The sequence below is a fragment of the Patiria miniata genome, unplaced genomic scaffold (assembly GCF_015706575.1).
Source record: "Patiria miniata isolate m_02_andy unplaced genomic scaffold, ASM1570657v1 HiC_scaffold_9, whole genome shotgun sequence".
Taxonomy (NCBI): Eukaryota; Metazoa; Echinodermata; class Asteroidea; order Valvatida; family Asterinidae; genus Patiria; species Patiria miniata.
Genome location: NW_024037076.1, coordinates 17,703,952 through 17,725,826, shown reverse-complemented (window position 1 = coordinate 17,725,826; position 21,875 = coordinate 17,703,952). Strand labels below are relative to the sequence as shown.

Sequence of the window (21,875 nt, the reverse complement as noted above, 5' to 3'; positions counted from 1 at the left end):
CTCATCAAAGTGTATGAAATATACGACCCAAATTACGGAATTACCCTGAAAAGACACATTTATTTTCACAGTGCAGGGGCGTAGCACGGTCATTTTTATTGGGGGAGGGGGTAAACAATTTTGAACGGGGCACTTGCACATCCGTTGTGAAATGTAGACAGGGTTTTTTTTTCCTCCGGACACTTGGCCTTCGTTAAATCAAAAAGCGGGGGGAGGGGGGGGGGAGGTTACCATCTGTCGGTGGGGGCGCTGTTCAAAACCGACACTTATGCACACAAAGAGCCAACATATGGTGCTTTTCAGGGCGATGCATGTGCGAAATTCTGAAAAAGGCACCCAAAACGGCAGATGCCACAAAAAAGGGCACCACTTCTTTTTTGAAAAGGCCACTTGTTCAGAAAAAGAGGGCACTTCGTAAAAAAAGGGCACTAGATACAATTTTTTTTTTGGGGGGGGGTAATTGAAAAAAAGGGCATTTGAATGGAAAAAGGCAGTCTTTACAAAATATTGGGGGGGGTAAATAACCCCTCCCCCCCTCCCCCCCTCCCCCCCCCCCCCCCGCTGGCTACGCCTATGCAGTGGATCAAGTTCAGTTATTCTCTTTTAAAATGAAATCACGTTACTGACTTCAATAATGAATTAAACTAAATAAAAGCATAATTGTTGCTGTGCGTAGGAACTGTATAAAGGCCTGTGTTGCCTGTTGCACTACTGCGCAGAGATTGGTAAGCCCTCCATTACATATTTTGGTAAATATCTATGATTTAATATTGAATCTTTAATGTCTTTGTTGTATGACAGAGGTTACATACAAGCGCTCTTGTTCTCGTCCTGTGGCAGTCCCAGATGTCAGACAGTATGTTGACGATTCAATCAAGCTACTTGACACCCCTCACCCTTCGTTCTTCCATGAATCCACCATTATGTCACGGTGTAAGGATCCATTAACAATGACACTGGTAACTGGTCCGCTTCGCACCTGTAATGACGGCAGATGGACTGGACCTGTGCCAGTATGCGGTATGTTTTACTTTATTTAGTTTGTATTTGATTGAACGAAAAAAATTGTATTGAGCAAGATTTGAATGTAGGTACTCTGCATCAATATACTTCTGGTGCTCGATTTCGCCAGATTTCCAATACCCATTTTTTTTCTATAAAATTGGTATTTATGAATAGAAACCATATGTGTACTAAGTGGCCTCCGATCCTATCCAAAATTACGGTGATGTAGCATGTGGTTAACACTCAGATGACAGGATAAGGGATATTATTACTAAGGCCAAGTTTTATTGAAAAACAATATTAAATTCAACAATGAAATTCACTAGAGAGGAATTTGAACCTGCGTTTTACAAGACACTCTTAATTCAGGGCATATTTTGGTTTCCCAATGGCTCAGCGTCGCAGGGCACCACTCGGAAACCATGAAATCAAACATGATCTTTGCGATTTTGTGCGCCAACATCTGGAGGTGTTGCTTGGAGTAATATCCTCTTTTCCTATTCATGGCAGTGCGAGCATCAACTAGCTTCAGCCTCCCAGCCTTACGTACCACGCTCCATCAGTTCATGGCTAATGGAACCTTGCTCATCTACCCTGGTGTTGGTCAGTTGAATGTGGATTGCATCGTCTCCAGCGGTTACCCAGTTTTAGAACACAGTCACTCACAACAATGGACTCCAGGTGGTCAAGGAAAAAAGAAGTATGGTGTGCCTGCAGAAGGCCATTCAGGGACTTATACCTGTAAGAAGTTTGGGTGGCCAACTGCATTTCATCGGCTTATGATACAGGTAAGAGGTAAGTCCAGTTGCCAATTTATCTTTATGAGTAACGGCCAGTTTGAAGTTTGCAGATTTTAAATTCAGCTTAATTGCACCGTACTTTTTTTGTGATGGTTAAATTAATGATCCTTCTGAACGCAAGTAACTTGCATTGATAGTCCACAAGTCACATTTGACATTGCTACGAAGTTGTTTAATAGTTACAGGCTTGTTTTTTGAGTGCATGTTAGTAATTTTCTGCAGTGTTATTATTTTCTGTACTTTTTTCATAGCCGTTTCCTGTTCAGAGCCAAGTCCCCCGTTAAACGGTCGTCGTATCGGCGATGACTTCCGCCTAACAGAGTCAGTATCATTTGAATGCAACGAGGGCTATGATCTCATCGGGGAACGGACGATCAAATGCAACCTTGGTGAATGGTTGGGAGAAATACCGCGCTGCAGAGGTAAGTGATTGAGGCCTTCCATTCTACATTCTGAGTGGTCAAGTATATGCATTTAAAAAATATATATATTTATATATATGCCATCTAATCCAAAAACGATCTTCATCCAATTACAATCTCAGATCTTCCAATGACAAAACACTCCTCAGTTACTCAGCAAGTCGAACCAAGGTCACCCTTGGTGATCGTGCATTTGAGTGTGCTGCACCTAAGTTATGGAATGCACTGCCATTAAATATCCGAGAAGCAAGTAGCCTGAATGTTTTTAAACAATTACTTAAAACTCATCTTTTTATGAGAGCTTTTTATTGATTTTTTGTACCCTGTATCAGTGTTCATTGTATTGTTGAATTTTGCGTATACGTCTGTTTATTTTTATTTTTTTATGACTGTAATGCGCATTTGAACATATTTTAAATGGAATTTGCGCACTATAAATTTAAATAAATTATTAAAAAGAACCACCGTTGCCAAATGGTCGCCATTTTCCAGTTTCTCTTTCCGTTTACCAGATGATTCACTGGGAGAAAGGTAGAAAATTCAAGATATGCAATTCAGAGCAAACCATCAAAAAAATGCATGGTCATGTGGCCCTCTTTCAAGAGGAAAGGCAGGTAGCAGGGCCTATGACTAAATTGTCCGGGATACGTTTGGTCAACTATTCAGTTGTTCTTGTGTGTTACTGGGCGATCCATATTCAACATGTGGCTCTTTTGTGATATTCTTATAAAAATGCATAGATGTACAAGATGAGATGAATATTAGGGACGAAATCTTTCAATCCGGCTATTTTGCATAACTGGGAAATGGCAAAGAGGAAATACGGGAGGTTGACATAATTGAAATTGGTGTTGAAAAAAAATAATTGTCTTAGTTTAAGGTAGAAATATCTATGTACATCAATTGTCTTTTCAGTAAAGTCGGTTCCATCAAACATACTTTTCATAATCCAAATTGACTTTACACACTAAAATTAACAAAAGGTATACCATGCAGTGATATACTTTAAGCCTGACGATTACACACTTTTGGGGGGCTTCAAATTGATTACCAACAGAAACATGTGCGTATTATTAGGATGTTTTTAATCTTTGTCTAAGATAATGGTTCCACATTGTATCATTTGTTCCATGGCTAGCTCGGGACTGTCCAGAGATCAACATGGCAAACCTAGACTCCAACCTACGACTCACGATAAATGGAGGCAACTCACCAGGCTCAGTAGTGATGTTTACTTGCCAATCCGGATTCCATCGGGTAGGAGAAACACGCCTCACTTGCCAGGGTGGCAGCTGGTCTCCTCCCTTCCCTACTTGTGAAGGTGAGACTCTGGTTTATTTTGAAGTCAGTCATACAATTTATTCTGTTTGAAGTAAAATCGTGATTAGCGGTTACTCATTAACTACCATGTACATGTATGTTTTTCGGTTACCAGAGCAGAAAGTAAAATAATATGAGGATTCCATTCGTAGTGACAAATACCTGTAGGCCTAGAATAATACTTTAGAACAATAATCACAAACAAGTATACAAATTTAACATCCTTATTGCTTTGAACCACAGAAGGGGTATGGATTCACCATCAGTATTTCCACAAAGTTTCTTACAGGTATAAATGTAGACCTTTATTTTTTGAAGAATTTGGAAATACGTTTTTCCCACTAAAAAAGACTTCACTTATAGTCTTTTTTTTTTTTTTTTTAAATTGAAAACTTTACAATTAAATGTCTAAAAGGATGGCAGTACATAGAAAATGTACTCACAAATGTGACACTAAATAGTTCAATACAAGAATCCTTACTGTTGAATTTCTTGGGTTTATTCGACAGCCGATGTTCCTGATGACACAGGCCCGCTATTTGGGCCGGATGACTGCAACTGTGAGGTTTGGGAGAGATGTGTGGCCAACAGCAATGGCCCATCAACATGCCACTGTATCCACCCGCGGCAGTGTGATGACGTAGGCCAGGAGCAATACTGTGGGAGTGACGGTCGAACGTACCCCAGCATCTGCAGAATGAAGGCTGCAGGCTGTCTGCTGGACTTGGACATACAGGTCGTCAGCAATGGACCTTGCCCAGAAAGTAAGCATAAATACATCTTCACACTTTCAGTTTTCCTTTTTATTTCGTTTAACACCAAGTAACCCACAATTTTACCCACGCCGTAGGCTTGAGCTGCTTATGTTGGTTTGTTGGTTGGTCGGTGGGTTTGTGGGTGGGTACGTGAGTTCGTTTCTGCATTCAGTAGGGGACGTTGAACAATAGAGGACAATAGGGTTCCCAATTTTCGAGAGGTCCCCTTTTTGGATTCGTGTACAAAACATGTGGGAGGTCTACCTAAAAAGTACAAACAAAAGAAACCTTGTCGCCCCCCGGTCGCCCTCCCCCCCCCCCCCCCACTGAGATTTTGAGTTTCTAAAAAAAATATCATTGATCTAAATCTAAATAGTCGCGAATGATCCACATGATGACCACTGAGAAACGACCTTTCGACCGGCGACCGCGGACCAGAGCTGACAACCGGCGTGACATAGCGCCTAATGATAATCTAAAATGCGTATTATCACCCACTGTACTGTTCGCTCACACCACGAAACACGTATTATAGACAGGTGGTCCGTGGGTCACACAGTTTCAGTCAGCAATATCACGCGAATCGGCCACGCACAAACTTTTTCCTTGTCGCCCCCCCCCCAGTCCCCCCCCCCCCCACTGAGATTTTGAGTTTCTAAAAAAATTATCATTGATCTACATGACGCCATGGGCGTCAATCCTGGGGGGGGGGGACAAAGGGACAGGTCCCCCCCCCCCCACTTTTTGAAGGGTGGGGGACAACATATCAAATGTCCCCCCCCCCAGATTTTTGAAATCGTGTCTCATTTACAGGGCCCTATTATGTACTACAATGTATCTTTTGCTTAGAAAATATTGGTTAAAGTTGTCAGAAATTGCCTCAGATAGCACCACAGAGCATTTAGAATCCAAAATTTTTCTTGGCCCTTAAGCGGGCCCCGAACCCCACGCCTCTAGCTCAGAAATCTGGTAGCTGATTCAATGACTCCAACCTCGAAAACAATTTTCAAAAAACTGTCTTATGCCTTTAGCTGAGAAAACCTCGAAAATTATGTTTAAATTAGTATCTTTCGTGCTAAGATAATTATTAGTTAAAGTGGTAAGAAATTGCCTCAGTTCACACCACAGAGCATCGAAAATCCAATTTTTTTCGGGGCCCTTAAGCGGGCCCCGAACCCCACGCCTATAGCTCAGAATACCGATAGCTGATTCAACGACTGCAACCTCGAAAACGATGTTCAAATAATTATCTTTTGCTAAGAAAATATTAGTTAAAGCTTTGAGGAAAGTGGTAAGAAATTTCTTCAGATCACACCACAGAACATCTAGAATCCAATTTTTTTCGGGGCCCTTAAGCGGGCCCCGAACCCCGACGCCGTAAGGGCTTCGCGCTTCGCGCTCGCATCAGTTCTGATCAAGGTATGCCCCCCCCCCACTTTTGAAAAGCGATTGACGCCCCTACATGACGCCCCACCCCCATGAAATGTTCCAGCTCCCCCCCCCCCCTGAAAAATTCTTGGCTACGCCACAGGTCCCCGATGAGGCAAATACACACTTGTATGGGTAAACAAGCATTACATTCACTGTGTGGACTTACAAACAAAAGAGGTCGACATTAAAATGAGGTAGCAACTACGTTGTGTGGACTTGCCCACGTCCACACAGTGTTTCCCCCTCTCTGAAGAGCAGGTTTAGAGGCATTTTTGGGTTAGGTTTATCCGTGGCAAAATGAAGAGGAGCACAAAAGGGAATCATATAGACCGTGGGCCAAGTTTAGCAAACCTTATTTCTTATTCAAAATCAGACTCAACTCGTTCGGTTGGTTTCTAATCACATTAAAAGTCGTTTAAAAAAATACAAGAACGACTATTAAAGAATGTTCTTGTGAATTTATTTAGTTGTTAACATATAAGAACAAGAAATTACAACGGAAAATCATTTTTCAAGTTTTCGAACATGGCTGGAAACAGTCTGATCTCTGTCCGGGCAACTAGTGTAAATATATGGGGCGCGTTTTGGAATCATGTCACTATAAACAAAATGCGACGTCGGAAGACGAAGAGGGAGTAAAAGACGAAGTCTCGGTGTGTTATTTACATTGTTTAATCAACTGCTGGCAAGTTGACTCCTTTTTCGGATGTATCGTGGGACAAGGTCACACACTGCGTCACACACACACACATTTGCAGAAATAGCCCAAGAAGTTCAGGAGAGTGTGGACCTAGCTGGCGGTACGGTACCCCGATCGCCTGCCAGGCATCAGTACAGGCATGGAGCTATAAACACTCCATTGTACAGGCAGGTAAGTTCATTGTCGAAGTTGGTCACACTTCTAGCTTTTTGCTGTGTGGGTATTTTAATTTAACCCTTACTATATTCTACAAGTAGCTGGTTGGGAGTACAAACACATTTCTAATAAAGTTTAAATTTTCTAGGTTTATTTCAGATTTTGTTTTGAAGAGCAAGTAACACTTTTCTACAGGCATGCAACTTTTCCTTGGATCCGCTGTTTTCTTCGTTTTTTACTTATCATGAAGAAAAGGATTCCATACAAGGCCTCCACTCAGAACTCCTGCACAAAGTCTACGGGCCATGACAGAAAAAGTTAAAGTATTATCAAAGAATTTTTGCACTCCTAACAAAGTGTTACTTTGTCAGATTTACAACTTTAAGTACTTTTCAGGTCATATTATTAAGGAAAATTATAAGTGTTGGCCTTGTAAGTTGTATAGAATTCTTTCCTGTCACGGTCACAATAACATGTAAACAATGGCGTGTAAAAGCAACAGTTTCATTGCAATTTGCTATAAAAACATTCTCATCAAATGTACAATGCCCTCTTACAATTACTTTATTTTTCAATATCTTTATGACAGGTGTAAATCGCCGACAAGTTCCCCCCAAAGATTATGAACAAGACCAAGAATGATAGTGGTGCTGAGCATGATGATGATGTGGATGACAGTTCCGTCGTTCTCTCTGGTGTTGAACGTTCTTTGAGTTTTGACGATCCAGTTCACTGGTAGGGTAAAACAACAGATATTGTGGATGGCAGTTCCAGTGGTGTCTCTGACGCTAAAAATTATTAGAGTTTTTGATTAGTTTAATTGAGTGGCGGAGTAAACTGCAGCTGATGTTGATGCAGTTCCAACCAGTGAGGTTTCTGATGCCGAATATTCTCAGGGTTTTTGATGAGGCTGCAACGATTCATATTTGGATGCCAAATATTTAAAGTCATAACTGTTACCACACAACATTTAAAGTTTAATTGTGAAGCAGTGTTTTGACTTATCAAAATAAGATGAAAAATTGTTCAAACTAGACTATTGGTTGTGAAGGGAACCAGTACAACAAACTCATTATATGATATGTTTAATATTTTTACAAAATATTGTGGTGGAAAGTGTGTGTGTGAGATTAGAGAGATTTTAATTGTGACGTCATACCATAGCACTTACGCTTAATCACTGTGTTCGTGACTGGGTGGAGCTTAGGAGCTCCGTGCGTTGCTGCTTGCACGCGATTGGTTAGCCAAGCGCCATAGGTTTAGCGTGCCATTGGTTTAGTGCATGTACATTATGCGCGTATCCGTGCACGTGAGGGCTGCACTCACGTGCTTACGGGGAATTGATGTTGCGGACAGCAAGCGAGCAATAGGTGAATTACCTGTGCTCTGCATTTTGGGGGAATGCTTATGCACGAATTGTACATATTTGTATGAGCTGTGCTGGGGTTACGCTGGCATGTATGGCTGATGTGGCGCAAGTACACGGCTGTATAGCTGTACGTTGCTGACTGGCTTGCATGGTCGATGCGTAGCGGGTACAAGGCTGTACTACATGTACTGAGCATTGCTTGTGCTACTGTACATTGTTTATGCTGTTGTACATTGCCTGTGTGGTTGTACATTGCTGTTGCTTGGGCGCATTGTAGACATTGCGGTGCATTGTTGGAATTTCGGATGCTGTTGCACATTGCTACTGCGTGCAGTAGACTTGGCTCATCTCTCCAATAATTCAAGGACCAAGATAATAGAACAACCACGCCTATTAATTCAGATTAATAAATACCTTGGAGAGTTGATGGTTTCTGATTGGTCGAAACTCGATCACGTGGCCGGGCATTAACGGTGATAATGGACAGGCTTCAAAGATCAAGCGAATAAATGGCCCCTGAACCAGCATTTATCAATCCCCGTTCAGCCCCATGCAAGCCAATGATTGGTCAAAATATAGTAACAGTCCTGCGGTAGCTTGTAACAATAGAGCACTGCACATGCGCTCAACCTCATCGCGTGAGACTGACGCGCGCGTACACAACACAGTTGCTAGGGATGCATGCGTGCGCGCGCGTAAGGAAGTTTTGATACAGCAGTGCAGTATATACTGAGGATGTTTACGACGAAAGCGTAGATCTACGATTTATTTTCTTTGAACACTTCACCCACCGACATATTTACCTTTCCTAAACCAAGCATCTTTGTAATTCCGGACACAAGGAATGTGTAAACGAGATTTCAGCTTCCTCCATCAGGTAAAGATATGAAAACATTGTTGTAATTTGTTTCGCTACGGCAGCAGTTTCTGTTGAGTTTACGTCGTTATAGCTGTTAAGCTAAAATATGGCCCATGAACATGAACATAAAAAGTCTGGAAATATCGCCAGAAAAAAAGTCACAAAATTGGAGCATTTTAACTGTTTATTTCGTTAAAAAGGTATTTATTAATGGGAAAAACAGTGTGAAGATCCGGTCTTCACTGCGTGACAATGACCGGGTGTGGGGCGACCGCTGTTAATGGACCGAGACGAAGTCGAGGTCCATTAACACCCGGTCATTATCACGCAGTGAAGACCGGCTCCTCACCAGTACTGTTATTCCCTTATTTCTGTACATTTATTGATTACTGTTGAATAAATTATGAGCATTGTTAATTGAGGTTACCAACAATTCTGTTTCAGGTGTCTCTGTTACAGGTCGATTGTGTAATTGATAGGATAATCGACAATCATTCACAATCGGGCGGTAGATGTCCACCAAAACGGACCTGCACCCTTAGCCTTGAAGGTCGCTCTGAGTGATCTCTCGTCTAGGGAAGAGCCTTGGTTTGGGAAGATTGTCTTCACCCCAAAAGGAGTCAGACTTATCCTAACAGGCTTGGTTGGCCCGGAGGTTTTATATGTTAAATATGTTTTATATTTGTATCTTAAAACTGTAGCCCATTTGTTCGTCCATAGTCCACATGACAGCATTTTATTTCATTCCAACCATTCCTGTTTATTTGTATTTCATGTTCAAATAACCCACGGTTGACATCCATTGTTCCACTTGTATTCAAAATGACTGGTACTTGTACTTTACATGAAAGTATTCATTCTGCAAAATATCTTTTTGAATTGTGAGGTAAGCGGTCATCCAAACATTATTCCTCAATGATCCTTTCCTATACGTTATGCTTTTTTTTTTGGATGAAAATGCGTGATTAGAGTCACGAGTCACCAAGGTCGAGTCCGAGTCCAAGTCATTTTCCAATGTGACTCGGGTCGAGTCTGAGTCACGAAAAATGTTTACTCGAGTCCGACTCGAGTCTGAGTCCTGGACTCGAGTCCTAGCTACTACACTGGTTGTTACTAATATAACCCGTGAGGTTATATAGACAAAGTAAGACAGTAAGACGAAGTGGTACTTGGGATGATGTGGTTTATTGGGATGATGTGGTTGATTCCTAAATTCTACTGGGTTCTTATACAGTAAATGAACATTCCAATCTTACAGCTATCTTACAGGTGTCTTGCCTTATTAGGAATCGTTCAGTAACTATTGAATATTAATAGTACAGAATTGAAGGTGTTTGGTCAACTTGTATCTGGGGGCAGGGCTAGGCAAATTAATAGAACAATCGGATTTCCTTATAAGTCTGTGGGCTGAATCATTGTGGCCTTCCGGTGCAGCCCAGCATCGACCCACGCGGACCTTGTGGCTAAACTGGCCATTCCTTAGATGTGTCTCATTACCAGGAAAGTGGTCCTGTTCCTTGAAGGTCAACGTATACAACTTAAACAGTAAATATAAAACATGATATTTTATCATGGTGATATGTGCCCTCCCCTCGAAGCTTAAGTCTCCGGACTTAAAATGGAACGTTCGGAACTTTACAAATAAGGCATATTAGAAATCAACGATAACACTTATACATGACCTGAAGATGAGAAAAAGAAAAAGACAATTATTCAATGTAAATGTCACGAAATGAATACAAGAAAACAAAATTGCATATCAAACAAGTAAATAAATGAGAATGAGTGTACAGGTAATGCAATCATGTCCATGGCCGGCATTAAAAGCATGAGGCAAAGAAAGGGAATTGAGGCATACAATAAAAATAGTACGAACTACAGAGTACAAATGGAATAATCGTAAGTACAGGAAAACTTTACACTAAATGATACATACTAGAAGTTAAAACTACAGAAAGCGGACAATAGCAATTTGCAGTGAGGGAGAGCTAAATAATTAGGACATATGCCTATCGTCTGCGCTTATTCTGATACGTTTGGTCTTACGGATGTGAAAGTCTTGGATTAACTCATCAGGAATATTGTCTTCGGACTCCCAGGTTATTTTGGTATATCCTTTCCACTTGACTTGATAATGCCGCTTACCATCTATTATGACAGAGCGTCTGAGACTGTGTACAATAAACCAATCGCCACGACCTTGGTCATCAGTGTCTGGTGATTTAGTATCAGAGGGACGTTTGGGACTGCCCAAGAGAACAGGTGGGGGTTGTGGCACGTGTTCGTTGGCAGATTGATTAGATTTAGAGTGGGGTGTATCCCCGACAGTGTCACTGATAGTGTCACTGTCCTCAAATTGGTCTGGACCGGCCTCAGTGTGGATGTCTAAGCTATCAGGAATGTGCACTGGTCTGTCTTGAGGGTCATGGTATTGCTTCAGCCGATTCGCGTGGACTGGGGACAACATAAGTTTGTTATCACTACACCGCCGAAGTTTGTAGGTGAAGTTATCGCGAGCCTCACAGATATAGTACGGACCTAGCCATTTGTGGCACATTTTGGGTGACAAGCCAACTTGACGTTTGGCACAGTGAAGCCATACTTTCTGGCCTTCTTGATAACTTGGGGTTTTGGATTTCTTATCAAACTGTTCTTTGTATTTGACTTGGGCCGCCTTGATGTTGTCTGCTGCAATTTTGTGCGTGGTGTCAAAGTTCTGCATGATACGCTCAAGCGTTCGATTAGTCGTTGCACTGGGCTGCGTTTGGGGTAACAATGCGGTGTCGATGGGTAGGTGACATTCACGACCAAATAAAATCATGAATGGGCTAAGGTGAGTAGACTCGGTGGCCGGGGTGCTTCGATAAGCAAACATGACACTGGGAAGTAACTCTACCCAGTTAGATTGATCTGGTTTGCAGTAAGCACGGAGGGTTTGCCAAATGAAACTGTTCATGCGCTCACACGTTGCATTCGTTTGTGGGTGATAGCTACTGGTCTGAACTTTGGTGATCTGAAAGGTGTTGCACAGCTGCTTGATAAGTTTAGACATGAACTGAGTTCCCCTGTCAGAAAGTAGGGAGGAGGGGGCCCATATCGGCAGATGATTTCATTGTACAGTATTTTAGCTACTTCATCTGCCTCTTGTGTCTTGAGTGGGAAAGCTTCGCACCAATTTGAAAATGAGTCGACGATCAAAAGTACATATTTGTACCCTTCAGGTGATGTTTTCAGTGTGCCAAGTATGTCGATATGTAACCTGGAGAATACTTCACCGACCGGCAGTGGTTGGAGGGGTGCGCGCTGAGCATGGCGGTTAACCTTAATGCGTTGACAGGTTGTACATGACTTAACATAGGCTTCAATGCGTGAAAACATTCGGGGCCAAAAATACTTCTGGCGAATATTGTTGTATGTACGATCAATACCCTGGTGTCCACCCAGGACAGAGTCATGATATGCAAGGAGAATGTCATTGTGTAAGCAAGTAGGAACAACCAACTGTTTGATTTGTCGATCAACTTGGTGGCCTTTGCCGCGTGGATAATAGTAATGGTACAATATACCGTCCTGTATGACATAATCTTGAACTTCGGCGACTATGCGTCTAGCAGCGTTCCCATTGGATGGCAAACTACCGTTTTCTAAGTACTCAATGTACTGATTCAGGGAACTATCGCGTCGCTGGCGAGCTTGGATATCAACGGATTGATCTGTCAAACTGTCAGGGTTATCGATAGAACATAAGTCAATTTGTATAAGTCAATTTGTATTCGTACGTTTCACCCAGCGTTACGGCGTGACTGTTTTCCTGAGGCTGATGCACAGTCTCAACTGGAATTGGGTCCTTATTCGCGGCTTGAACTTGAGAGGCATTGTCGTCATATTGTCGACGTGAAAGGGCATCAGCATTACCATGGGACGTGCCAGACTTATGAACAATATCAAAATCATATCCCTGAAGTAAGATAGACCATCGTCCCAATCGACCTACAGCATTGCGTATAGATCTGAGCCATTGCAAAGAAACGTGATCTGTGTGGACGCGAAACTTTCTGTTAGCAAGATACACCCGGTAAAACTGAATTCCTTGTACAACAGCTAGACCTTCTCTTTCGGTTATAGACCATTTTGCTCGGCCTTTGTGAGCGCTCTCCCACCGTATTGAATGACAACCTCTTTACCGTTTTCGTCGGTTTGTGAGAGGATGTAACTGATGGCAAACCCACTAGCATCTGTAGCCAGAATAAACTCGCGATCAAAATTAGGATAGCCTAAGATCGGTGGAGAGACGAGCGCTTGCTTTAACTGGAGGAAAGCATTGTTGCAATCTTCTGTCCACACAAATGGCACGTCTTTCTGCAGGAGTTTGTTTAGGGGGGCTGCTATGTTGGCATAACCTTTCACAAATCTACGGTAATAGTTACATATCCCTAGAAATGCTCGAACTTCAGACGGGTCCTTAGGAACGGGGAAGGAGGTCATTACTGACGTTTTGGCTGGATCAGCCTTGATCCCTTGCTTCGATATGACATGCCCAAGATAGGTTACCTCTTTCGCAGCAAAGTGACACTTCTGTGGTTTCAACTTGAGATTCGCGCGACGAAGGCGGTCAAAGACGGCATGCAGGTGCGTCAAATGCGTGTCAAAATCAGGAGAGAAAATGATGATGTCATCCACATATACAAGTGCAAATTTCCAAGTTAGACCCCGCAGCACCTGAGTCATGACCATTTGAAATGAAACTGGCGCATTCATGAGACCAAACGGAAGTTTCTTGAACTGGTACTTGCCACTATGTGATGCGAACGCATTTTTCGCGCGGCTCCCCTGATCTAGAGGTATTTGCCAAAATCCTGACGCAAGATCAAGTACTGTGAATATCGTAGCATGGGATTCACCTATGGTATCATATACATTATCAGGTCGAGGTAGAGGGAGGGACATGGGTTGTGTGACTTGGTTAAGACGACGATAATCTACTGCAAAGCGAAAATCACCCTTCTTCTTTTTCACAAGCACTACTGGGCTAGCCCAGGGCGACGTTGATGGTTCGATTATGTCAGCTTTTAGCATGTCTTGGATTTGTTTGTCGATTTCTGCCTTATGAACAGGTGAAGTGCGATAGTAACGCTGGTGGACAGGTTTTGCATCACCAGTGTCTATTCTGTGATAGTGTGCATCAGTTGTACCCAAATCAGTTGAGTCTTTCGCGAATACTTCTTTGTGCTGAGCCAAAAATGTGACAAGTTTTTGCTTTTGATCGGCTGTTATATCTGAATCTGTCATAGTGATATCAAGCTCACTAAGGATATCAGGGGGATCAACACCTTCAGTTACAGGTACGGTATTTTGTGCAACACATTGCCTGTCTGTGTAAGCCTAGATGTCTCATTTCCGTCTACCTCAAAACTTTCAATGCACATGTCTTTGGACAACGGTTCCCAAAAGCCAACTACTTGGTTACGCTTAATCTCTACATCACTGTCAGTGGGATTCATAAGCTGGTATACTGATTTACCCTGAACAGATTTAACAACACACTTTGCTCCTACTAATTGCTCATCATCATACCGAGATGGAACTGGCTCAATGATACCGTACTGGGCTTTAATGTTACTACACTGAACAGGAAGAACAGTCTGCGTTCTAGCCGGCAACGATACATTACACACTGCTCTGACAGTCACTTTCTTTGCCTCTTTACCTACTAAAGGAATCGAAGGTGCATCGGGGAACACTACGTGATTTTCCTCAAAAGATATCTTGGCCTTTTGCTCTTTCAAGAAGTCTACTCCAAGAATAATTTCATGTTTCATGGTTTCGAGGATGTAGAAAGGGTGTTCAAAACTTTGCTCCCCGATAAAAATCGGCAGGGCAACTTTGCCCACAACTTTTGTTATGTGGCCAGCGACACCGGAAATTAGGGGAACATCTGACTGACCCAATGGGAACTGATCTTGGGGAAAACACTGCGTGTATGTTTTTCTTGTCATGCACGATATCAATGCCCCAGTGTCAATTAACGCAAATCGGGAGTCTGAGCCAATTCTGACTTGAACTAGATTGCTCCCGCCTGACATGGCAGAAACATTACTCAGCTGTGGAACTTTGGGTCTCGCCTCTAGTCATTGATTAGAAGGATGAATATCATTGATATTGTTTGGTCTTATGACAAAAGTTACATTGCACAGCCGTCCATGCTTTTTGGAGAGCATACCTCTCGTACCGGTCGATCCATAACTCGGGGTCCTCTGAGTCGTACCCGGTGAACTTTGGTAGGATAGACTCGATGTGCACTGTACAGGCCATGGCTGATGCAGATTGTTGTTTTGACTTCGATCGCGTGAGCATGAAAAACTCGATGTTGAGAGAGGTACCCGGATTCTCCACCAAATATAACCCGTGAGGTTATATAGACAAAGTAAGACAGTAAGACGAAATGGTACTTGGGATGATGTGGTTTATTCGGTTGGCTGTGACGCTCTCTGTCTGATTCCTAAATTTTACTGGGTTTTTATACAGTAAATGAACATTCCAATCTTACAGCTATCTTACAGGTTTCTTGCCTTATTAGAAATCGTTCAGTAACTATTGAATATTAATAGTACAGAATTGAAGGTGTTTGGTCAACTTGTATCTGGGGGCAGGGCTAGGCAAATTAATAGAACAATCGGATTTCCTTATAAGTCTGTGGGCTGAATCACTGTGGCCTTCCGGTGCAGCCCAGCATCCACCCACGCGGACCTTGTGGCTAAACTGGCCATTCCTTAGATGTGTCTCATTACCAGGAAAGTGGTCCTGTTCCTTGAAGGTCAACGTATACAACTTAAACAGTAAATATAAAACATGATATTTTATCATGGTGATACTATACTGTACCTCATGACTGAAAGCCGACTTCTCATTAACCTTTCACCATCACGTGCAGCGGCGGGTGAGCGGTTTTCAAACTTTTTTTTCCACCGGGCACTTGGCCTGCGTAAAATCAAATGTGTGTGGGTGTGTGTGTGTGTGTTGGGGGGGGGGGGGGGGGGGGGGGGGGGGTAGTACCATATTCAAAAAAGGGGGCACTCTTCAAAACCGGCCAATAGGATAACGACGCATTATTCGGCCATTTTCAGGGCGCATCGTGTAAGGGTTTAGGGCTTGGTTTTTCATATTCCTCATTCATTTCAGACCTTTCTATATCATTTTGGGAAACGGTAATTGAAAACAAATTATCTGAAATTTTAGGGGCACTTTGCTAAATTGGGGGGGGGGGGGGGGGGGTGGGGGGGGGGCAAGTGCCTCCCCCCCCCCCCCCCCCCCCCCCCCCCCAGTTCCGCTGCCCCTGATGACATGCTATTTTGCTGTTTGCTTAAGCGCGACGGTAAATACACATACGTAGTAGACTGTCTTATGGGTTACCTGTGCGATAGTCTACAATGCATGCGCTTTACGAAGCACATGTGAAACTGTCGCACGGGTGTACTACGCATGCGTGAACATCGCCCTAGCTAGCTACACATGAATAGATGGTTGCACGCGTAAATATTAATTACGTGTAGCCTATTCCCGAGTTCAATGATACCAAACTTAAAAATATTTTTGACAATAAAGATTTGCAACTGTATTTACAACCTTGGTTACAGTATTGCAAACAAACTGAACTTTTCTGAGGTTCAGCGATAATATTCTTCTGGTGAGCTGGACAAGTTTCTCCAGAGATATTTTGCCCTTCAGGTGCATGCTACTGCAACAGTAAAATTCGGCAACTGAATATGTATGAGGTATAGAAAAACAAATATAACATGGTTCATTTCGGGTGGACAGTTGATATTAGCTCCCCTCGATATTTAGTTTGTCAACTTCCAATACTTCTGGGGCGAATATCGACTGTACGCCGCCAAACCATGTTATATTTGTGTAATGTTGTACAAACAATCCAGTGGAAATACCTATTGTCTAAATGTATGTTACCTAGAGATGGGCTACAAATTAGAAAGAATAGAAAAAACGGGAAAGGGCACGGTGGGAGAAGGTATCTGTTCATCACACTTTCTTTAAATTGTTAAAGATAATAGTAGAAGGGAAGCAAGATTCAGGAAGGAAATTCAAAAGGTGGCAGGAAACTCCCAAAATTGACAGAGATTCTGAGGTAAATCCATGGAATCAGGATGCAATAACAAGTTGATTTCATTTGTCTGATTTATGTTTTCAGTAACCGAACCACCTGTGGCAGCTGCAACATGTCCCACACCATCAGTCCCCAATGCCCTCATCTACCACCGTGGCCAAAACATTGCCACAGCAGGCTTTGAAATCATCTTTGGTAATCGTGATGAGATTGAGGTTCGATGTAATACAGACTTCACAGTCAATGGCAGGGAGGCAGTGACTGCTACTTGTTGGAATGGAGCCTGGACGCCTGCACTACCACGTTGCGGTTAGATAAATTGTCTTATGTCTTTCTTGGTCATTTAAATACCACATTAAAAAAAATGAATTACCTCATGACTTTGGATGTAAGGCGCTAGTTATTTTGTTATATTCTGTCGGTGGGGGCGTTGTTCAAAACCGACACTTATGCACACAAAGGGCCAATAGATGGTGCTTTTCAGGGCGATGCATGTGCAAAATTCTGAAAAAGGCACCCAAAACGGCTGATGCCACGAAAAAGGGCACCACTTCTTTTTTGAAAAGGGCACTTGTTAAGAAAAAAAGGGCACTTCGTAAAAAAAGGGCACTAGTTACAAATTATTGGGGGGGGGGGGTAAGCACGTTGAAAAAATGTCATTTCAATGGAAAAAGGCAGTTATTTTACAAAATATTCGGGGGGGGGGGTAAATACCCCCTAACACCCCCCACCCCCACCCCCCCCCCCCCCCCCCCCCCCCCCACCCCCCGGGTACGCTTATGCATTGAATCAAGTTCAGTTATTCTCTTTAAAATGAAATCACGTTACTGACTTCAATAATGGATTAAACTGGACAAAAGCATAATTGTTGCTGTGTGTAGGAACTGTATAAAGGCCTGTGTTGCCTGTTGCACTACTGCGCAGAGATTGGTAAGCCCTCCATTACATATTTTGGTAAATATCTATGATTTAATATTGAATCTTTAATGTCTTTGTTGTATGACAGAGGTTACATACAAGCGCTCTTGTTCTCGTCCTGGGAAGATCACGAATGTAACACAGTATGTTGACGATTCAACCAAGCTACTTGACACCCCTCGCCCTTCGTTCTTCCACGGCTCAACCATAATGTCACGGTGTAAGGATCCACGAACGATGACACTGGTAACTGGTCCGCTTCGCACCTGTAATGACGGCAGATGGACTGGACCTGTGCCAGTATGCGGTATGTTTTACTTTATTCAATTGGTATTTGATTGAACGAAAACAATTGTATTGACCAAGATTTGAATGTGGGTACTCTGTATCAATATACTTCTGGTGCTCTATTTCGCCAGATTTCCAATACCCATTTTTTTCCCTATAAAATTAATATTTATGAATAGAAACCATATGTACCAAGTGGCCTCCGATCCTATCCATAATTACGGTGATGTAGCATGTGGTTAACACTCAGATGACAGGATAAGGGATATTATTACTAAGGCCAAGTTTCATTGAAAAAAATAGTAAATTTAACAATGAAATTCACTAGAGAGGAATTTAAACCTGCGTTTTACAGAACACTCTTAATTCAAGGCATACTTTGGTTTCCCAAATTGCTCAGCGTCGCAGGGCACAACTCGGAAACCATGAAATCAAACATGATCTTTGCGATTTTGTGCATCAAGATCTGGAGGTGTTGCTTAAAGTAATATCCTCATCCTATTCATGGCAGAGCGGGCATCAACAAGCTTCAGCCTCCCAGCCTTAGATACCACGCTCCATCAGTTCATGGCTAATGGAACCTTGCTCATCTACCCTGGTGTTGGTCAGTTGAATGTGGATTGCATCGTCTCCAGCGGTTACCCTGTTTTGGAACACAGTCACTCACAACAATGGACTTTAGGTGGTCAAGGAAAAAAGAAGTATGGTGTGCCTGCAGAAGGTCACTCAGGGACTTACACCTGTAGGAAGGTTGGGTGGCCAACTGTATTTCATCGGCTTATGATACAGATAAGAGGTAAGTAAAGCTGTCACCAGTTGATCTTAGTGAAAACATGCAATATTAGCATTTGAATATTTTAAACAAAAGCGGGTGCTGTTCAAAATACAAATGTACATTTTAGGCAATATTGTGTGTTTAGACGTCCCTTAGCATTACATCAAAACGGTCCATTTAAAGATTTGTACTTTATGTTCTCCGTTTTTTATATCTAATTAATACATTAAGACTGTTCAAAAGATAAAGAAAATCTCACAATGGATTGTTTATGTCACTACAAAAATAGGGGGAAGATGATCCAGTATGGGGGAAAATGTCACCCCTGGGATTAACGCCGTTTACATTAACTTTATAAAGTAAAAACAATCACAAGCAACTGAAATATTAACAAGGCTGAACATCATCTATCCCTTACCATTAAGAGTGGGCTTAAAAAAAAACATTTTTTGGATAAATTTATGATTCATGGGAAAGCAAGTTATTTGGCATTATTGGCTAATGATTCATTTTGAATGTTGCAGTACAGGATATAATGTTTTGAATGCAGGTCTTTAATTGTCCGCTGTTCTTATTCTTTATTCTCCAACAACAACTTTCATGTAGCTGTTCCTGTCCAGAGCCAGGGCCCCCGTTAAACGGTCGTCGTATCGGTGATGACTTCCGCCTCACAAAGTCAGTGTTATTTGAATGCAACGAGGGCTATGATCTCATCGGGGAACGGACGATCAAATGCAAACTTGGTGAATGGTTGGGAGAAATACCACGCTGCAGAGGTGAGTGAATGAGGCTTCCAGTTCTATAATCTGAGTGTATTATTTGCACTAAGAAACACTCTAGCCTATATAGCTATTGCCAGATTCAGATACGTGCATATTCAGTGTACGTGTACCTGATGAGTTTGTTTTGGAAAGTTGGAAAGACAGGATGCTATGGGTTCACAGCTGTTAAAATGTCATAGGTTGTCATATACAGCAAATTTTGATAGTATTGTGCCACTCACACATGAACGCCTGAGAAAGACATTGCACTTGTGTTCACTGGTTCTGTTTGTGTGTTTGTATGGCTGACAGTGTTGTAGCACTCGTACTCGTACTCGTACTCTTTTGAGTCGTACTCGAGTACTTTTTTTCCGTACTCGTACTCATACTCACGGAAATGTGCTCGAAATCGTACTCGCAGGATATTTTTTCCTGTACTCATATTGGTACTCGTACTCATGGCGAAGTATTCGTACTCGTACTTATGGAAAAGTTCGTGTACTCTTAACAATACAGCATAATAAAGGCATGTTCAGCACGCTGTTGATTGTCTTTTCTATGCACAGCTAGCTACATAGCTAAATGCTCAATGCTTAATACAGTCTACCAGTACAGGGCTGCATTTTATGGTAAAAACAATGCTGTCATAGCCTGTAAAACCACACTTCTGGACACACTGTACAATACAAAGTATGTACATTATACATACACTTCTTGAAGTGCAACAAACATGTTTTAAAAAACTGTTTGTGCTCCAAAGTTAACGGTATGTTTGTTTAATCTTTCAACCCAGCGAGTTAGTAACAGAATTTGTAAGAATGACATTGTTTTGGATGTCAAACAGGCACCCCCCTCCCCCATTCAAAATAAAAAGTTACAAATAAAAACATTACAAAACACAAATCTTTCTGATTGTTGGAAGTTCAAAAATATAAGTGATTGACTCCTAGCAAGATAACATTTAATGGTTTGTTGGGAAAATTAAAGACGGATTGAAATCATACAGAGAGCAAGTTTAAGCACCAACCATTAAACACTTTGAATCTTATCGCACGCTTGTCCTGAAACTTTTGTTATTGAATGCATGACTCCAGTCATACCTGTCTAATGAAGTAAATAAATGTCAAACTGTTCCATTTCTCCCGCTCTTGTTAAAGTTCTACACTTCAGGGTTCCATTCAGTTGTCCAATCGTGTAAAATTGTTTGGGTTTAACAAAGGGTTCGCATTTGTTTTACGCTCATGAACTATCTTGTTTTTTTCATTTTGCCTGTGTGACTGAAAAGTATATAAAAGGGAATATTTGTACCCATGGAAACGTACTAAAAAGAGAAAAAAAAATAACAACTAGAAATGTGTTTGTGGACAAACACAAGCTGTTTCGGATATTTAAAATACTCTGAGCACGGGATGAACAATCAGTGACGTCACTGTAAATGTCATTTAGCACATTATAATATGTACATGTCAAGTTAATAATATGTACATGCCAAATCGAACAGTTTAGTGCTGTAGATATAGAACTATAAAAGAATAAAATGCCACATTAAGGGACTTCACATGACATTAATTTGATGATGATGTCACTTCAATTTTCATCTATAACACATCCATGTGAATATGTATACCAAGTTTTAACCCAATCAGACTTGTACTTCCGAAGTTCAGTTTGAAGAAAAACGTTTACAAAACCAATGGAGAAACAATGCATCTTTAATGTGATGTAACCTGACTCCTCATGACGCCACGATGACGAATTTCTTCTAGGACCATCTATGGGTAGTGGTCTAAGAGTGTACCAAGTATAATAAAAAGTCGATCAAATTTACGAAAGTGCCAAAGTGGAGCGTTTTAAAACGTGTACAAAACCTATGGGGAAAATGTGCATCTTTAATGTAAAGTAACGTGACCCCTGATGACATCACGATCACAAATTTCTTCAAGGACCATCTGTGGGTAATGGTCTAAGTGTGTACCAAGTGTAACGCCGATCGGATTTACGAAAGTGCCGAAATGGAGCGTTTTAAAACATGTACAAACCCTATGGGGAAAATGCATCTTTAATGTGACACAACCTGACACCTGATGACGTTTCTTCTAGGACCATCTAGGACCATCTGTCTTGCTGAAGTGTATATGTGATGCGATCAAGCAAAATGAGTCGTTTGTCGGGAATTTTCATTTGAGATTCAGGCCGA

The 21,875-nt window shown here is 41.8% G+C and overlaps 1 protein-coding gene across 5 annotated transcripts in view; it reads left to right on the top strand.

Moving 5' to 3' along the window:
* LOC119721078 (sushi, von Willebrand factor type A, EGF and pentraxin domain-containing protein 1-like) overlaps positions 1-21,875 on the top strand; it is an 86,890-nt gene that overhangs the window by 966 nt on the left and 64,049 nt on the right. For 4 of the 5 annotated variants that reach the window (XR_005270144.1, XM_038190968.1, XM_038190966.1 and 1 more), the window contains exons 2-7: positions 802-1,020; positions 1,516-1,800; positions 2,057-2,227; positions 3,366-3,548; positions 4,057-4,311; positions 17,021-17,245. Coding sequence is in view for 4 of the 5 variants with exons in the window: in XM_038190968.1 (XP_038046896.1) it covers positions 802-1,020; positions 1,516-1,800; positions 2,057-2,227; positions 3,366-3,548; positions 4,057-4,311; positions 17,021-17,245 (1,338 nt within the window). In the remaining variant the exon portion in view is untranslated. Of the gene's footprint in view, positions 1-801; positions 1,021-1,515; positions 1,801-2,056; positions 2,228-3,365; positions 3,549-4,056; positions 4,312-17,020; positions 17,246-21,875 lie in introns of those variants that run through there. The other variant, XM_038190969.1, reaches the window with a different exon arrangement.